A 4,484-nucleotide genomic window follows, 5' to 3' on the forward strand; every position below is an offset into this window, starting at 1 on the left:
TATTTTAGGGCTTTTATGCTTGTAAACAGATTCTAGGTTCCCCCTCTTCCTCTCCTCTACTGACCTTGGGATTAATATACAGTTTCAAAGGCTTTCTTTCCCAGATAGTGGAAATGACACACACGGATTTTCAAGGGTTACCCTGCTGCACTGTCATGATTTTCCTTGGGATCTTATCTGACCAGACTCAGGACTGCTGAATTAATGAGAAATGTCTCCCTGACCCTCTCTGCTTTAGGTTGCTATCTGTCCTGCCTAACATTCTCCTGTCAAGTGACACCACCAAATGTTTTGGAGATGCTGAAGATTGAAAGTCTGTTTTTTTGTATCTACTTTACAACAATTAGAGCCAGGAAGCTGATTCTGGCATGGTACCACTTGTTTTTGCTGTAGGCCTGATGAGGGTAAGTTTCTTAAAAAATATTTATTTATTTTTAAGATTTTATTTATTTGTTTTTAGAGAGAGGGAAGGGAGGGAGGAGGAGAGGAAGAACAACATCAATGTGTGGTTGCCTCTCACCCTCCCCCTACTGGGGACCTGGCCAACAGCCCAGAAATGTGTCCTGACTGGGAATCAAACTGGCAATCAATCAGGCCAGCCTCAGCGGCTAGGGCAAGGTTTTCCCCTAATATGCAATAAGCATGTCTGTATAAGAGGTCCAGGATATTCCTTCTGTATAGAATACTGGAATATTCTTATCAGATAGGCACTTGGAGGCCATTTTTGATAGACTGTAAGACATATAACAGACAAGAATATAAAAAACACATTTTTCAAGTAACAAGAGAACTAGGAAAGCCAGAAGATGTCAGAAGGGATGATGGCAACACTTCATTATACATTTGTATACCCAGCAAAGTGTATCTGAGACATAGGAATTTTTAGGGGCTTTTTTCTTGGTCTCATTTGTCCAATGCAGAGCAGTGTCAAAGTCTTCCTCTTTAATGTACAAATGTGTTTCTAAGTCCTGACAAATGTATGCATTTGGGGGGAATGGAACAATTCTTTGTTTCAAGACCTTTTCGACTTCATCATTCTGTAAAGCTTCAATTAATGGAGAAAACAAAGTGTCTGTTTCATCTACATACTCTTTGCACTGTTTTGTAAGCAGAAGGGTTTGCCTGTAGTGTTGAAATTTATCTTTTCCTATTCCAGAATCATAGAATAAATTCTCTCTCAATAATGTCAATGCAATATGACACTTGTCCAAGTGGTAGCTCCTTTCCAGCTCTTTGAGACAGCAACTGGCAACCAGAGGGTGAATGATGCGCACACCTGCATACCCGCCATATTCGGTGACTTCTGTGTTGATTAGAAGTGTTGAGTAGGTTCCCATCTTGTCTTCTATGCTTTCAGGTTTCCAGGGAGTACGAGTGCATGTGATTCCCAAAAATGTTTCACACTGTGACACTGAAATTGTAAAATCAGTAACGTAAGAGTTGAGTAGAGCCAGGAAAGAAAAGAGTTGTGCTTCCTTGCTGTTGATATTCTGTCCTTTTAGGATATTCTTGACTACATTTTCTACATATGATTTATTAAAGTTTTCTTTCATGATCATGAAGGAATAAAAGTTTTCACAGTTCTTATGTTGCTTTTCAATTTCCTCAAGTTTGGCCTCAAAAGCTCTTTGTTCCTTGGCAGAAAGCTGGTGTTTTAGTGCAATACTGTCTGCTAATTTTGCACTTTGATCAGGATTCTGAGATCTCATACAGTTTAAGATGATTACCAGTGTTTTTTCATATCTCAAACCATTTGCTACCAAAATGGAATGGATCCTGTCCTGTAGAATATAGACGTTTTCCTGTTCTTCAAAATCATCCACCAGGAGAAGTACAGGAATATAATCCTGATGGCTGGTAGCCTTGTAGGTAAGCAACTTGAACACTTGTTCTGCAGTTTCTGCAAAATCAGTTCCTTTGTTTTTTAACACAGCACACCTGAAGTTTTTCTTTAGGTCCCAGAGGACATTCATGGCCAATGTAGTACCCCCACAGCCTGGATGATGGTAGAGATTGATAACTTTTACAAATAATGGTTTAGGAGACTCTGCCCAACACTGTATCAGATCTTTAAGGTTTTCATACTTGTCTCTTTTGACAAAGGCTGAAGAATAGTTTTCAGAAGAAAAATAGAAATTCCACCAGGACACTTTGCCACCTCGATAAAAGTGCTCTTCTTTTGTTTTCTTAAATTCTTGGAACTTAGATTTGTTTTTCTCAATATCTGTGTCTTTACACTCATTTTCACAGAGAATTTCCAGTGCGGTCAAGATATCCTCCTCTTTTTTGTCTAAGATGACGGAAGAAGATCCACGGGATGGCAGGAACCGTCTTGATGACTGAGTGACTGGTTTCAGTTTAAGGATAGTACTGTTTATCAATTCTAAATTTAAAGTGGAAACACTGTGGTCTGCTAATTCATCTGCAATTGTCAACCTGGCTTGTAGTAGATCTTTCCATCGTTGATGAATCTGGGAGTTTACACAGATACACAATATACTTTCCATTCCTTTGAGAGCTTGGTAGAAAGCAGAGAAGGTTTCAATGAGTGGGTCTCCTGGGCTTTGTACTGGAGACAGCAATAGAAACACTACCAGGAATTTCCCTTTTGTCATGAGATTTTCATCTGTGAGAAATAAAATCAGTTGCCTGACTCCAGAAGCTCTTTCTCTCTGCCATAAATGTGGTTCTAGGGGCTTATAGCTCTCCTCTTTCAAGTCTGATCTGCCATTGCAGAAGATCCAGCTGGGCTGATCATAAAGATTTAGGTGAGATATTTTCTCCCTTATGGCAGCTGTCTTTTCCTCATATTGACTTGGAAAGTGAAGATTTGCTACCCGGGTTTTTTTGTAAGCTTTGGCCACCCCCTTGCTCTCAGATTCAGGATCAAAGTCCAACACAGCAAACCATTTAATTTCCTTTAGAAAGTCTAAGTTCTTTGTTTGGTTTGGATGGCATTTATTTGTTACAAGAATATACCAATTGTAGTATGAATTATCCAGTGACTCTCGGTTTCCTATGAGAAGTTTAACCAGCTTTTGTCCTTCACTCTCCTTCTTATTTGCCTTGGCCTCATACTTTTCTTCAGCTTCTTTTCTAGATACTGCTAGTGACTTTAGCTTTTTAAAAAATGCTTTGAATTCCACATCCCGTTGCTTGACATTGGCCCGGATATCCTTAGTGCTAGCCCCTTCTCTCACAAACAGTGAAAGTTCTTCACTTTGTTTCCATGTTTCATTTTCATGGGTTTGCATCATAATGTAGAAATACTTTTCTTTACATACAGAGTGTTTTGGAATAACATCTACCTCAATGACAAACCTGTCAGATGGTGTATTGTCCTGGAGGAGGACTTCCACAAACCTTGGCTCCCGAATGCACTTCTTGGCTTCATTGATCTCACTATCTTCAAAATATTTTTTGATCATTTGATTGAAGTGGTCAATGAAGGCAGCTTTACTGGTGACTTTCACGCCAACAATTTCTCCATGGGGTTTGTCCTTGACCCCAAAATGGATGGTGCCATTGGCACGTGAATTCATACAAGCTGATGTGAATCGGAAGACTTCATTGCTAAATTTCATCTTAATGTCCTTTTCTGTGCCTGTGTCTGTGTTTGTGAGGGCTTTGTACTCATGAATGGGGTCTATGAGATTGCCTGGTCCTGTTTCAGGTGGTAGAAGGTAATGTTCTATGTACCAATGGCTGCTCTGGGGCTGATCAAAGGGATGTGGCATACACGTCAACTGCTCAGGTTTTGGCTTCTTATTTTTTTTGTCTTCTGTGGTTGCTACTTCATTTAATACATTTTCTTTCATAAGAACTGATTGTTGTTCTTTGTTATCTCTGGTCTTGCTGAGATTATGATCCATACTGGATGACATTGATTTTTCCTGTTCTTTTTGTGGCTGTTGCATCTTTTTTTGGTGTTCTTTTTTGTTGGGTTGTCTGTGATCTGCTTGTCCAGAATTGTGGTGACCACTACTCAGTTTGTCATATGCTCTCTTTATCAGAAGTGCTGGGCCCCGTGGTAGCCCCATGTCTCTAAGGTCCTTTTCAGTTAATTCCTGCAGGACTAATCCTGTCACTTCTTCATGGAACAGAATCTGTCCATATTTTTCCTCAATCTTAAGGTCTTTGGTTACCCACTGTTTCACGTGCTCTTTGTTCCAGTCTTTGGTCATTTCAGGTAGATTTAGTTGTTCACCCATAGCAGAGCTGCAGCTTCTTTCCTTGGAAAAAGTAAGACAGGAAGTATTTTAGTATGGTAGTTTATCATTGAAGGCACAGGGTCAGTTATACCTATAAAAACCCACATAAACAACATTGTTCAAGGTTAATTCTTATACTGCTTGCTACTTATTTTAATTGTTTTATATTTTCAATTAGTGTCCTTATTTTCTGGATGATTATAATGTGATTACAAAATAATTAGCAGTTTTTGTAATTGCGTAGTTGAATGACACACCTGTATCCTTATTTTT

General features: G+C 39.2%; 1 protein-coding gene across 1 annotated transcript; it reads right to left on the reverse strand.

Moving 5' to 3' along the window:
* Positions 1 to 809: 809 nt before the first annotated feature.
* On the reverse strand, positions 810 to 4,234 carry LOC118987369 (sterile alpha motif domain-containing protein 9-like). Its single transcript, XM_037046485.1, has one exon. The coding sequence runs from the start codon at positions 4,209 to 4,211 to the stop codon at positions 810 to 812; it is 3,402 nt and encodes a 1,133-aa protein (XP_036902380.1). The 5' UTR covers positions 4,212 to 4,234.
* Positions 4,235 to 4,484: the final 250 nt, after the last annotated feature.

This window comes from Sturnira hondurensis, unplaced genomic scaffold (genome assembly GCF_014824575.4).
Source record: "Sturnira hondurensis isolate 20B ecotype Veracruz unplaced genomic scaffold, ASM1482457v3 Scaffold0005252, whole genome shotgun sequence".
Taxonomy (NCBI): domain Eukaryota; kingdom Metazoa; phylum Chordata; class Mammalia; order Chiroptera; family Phyllostomidae; genus Sturnira; species Sturnira hondurensis.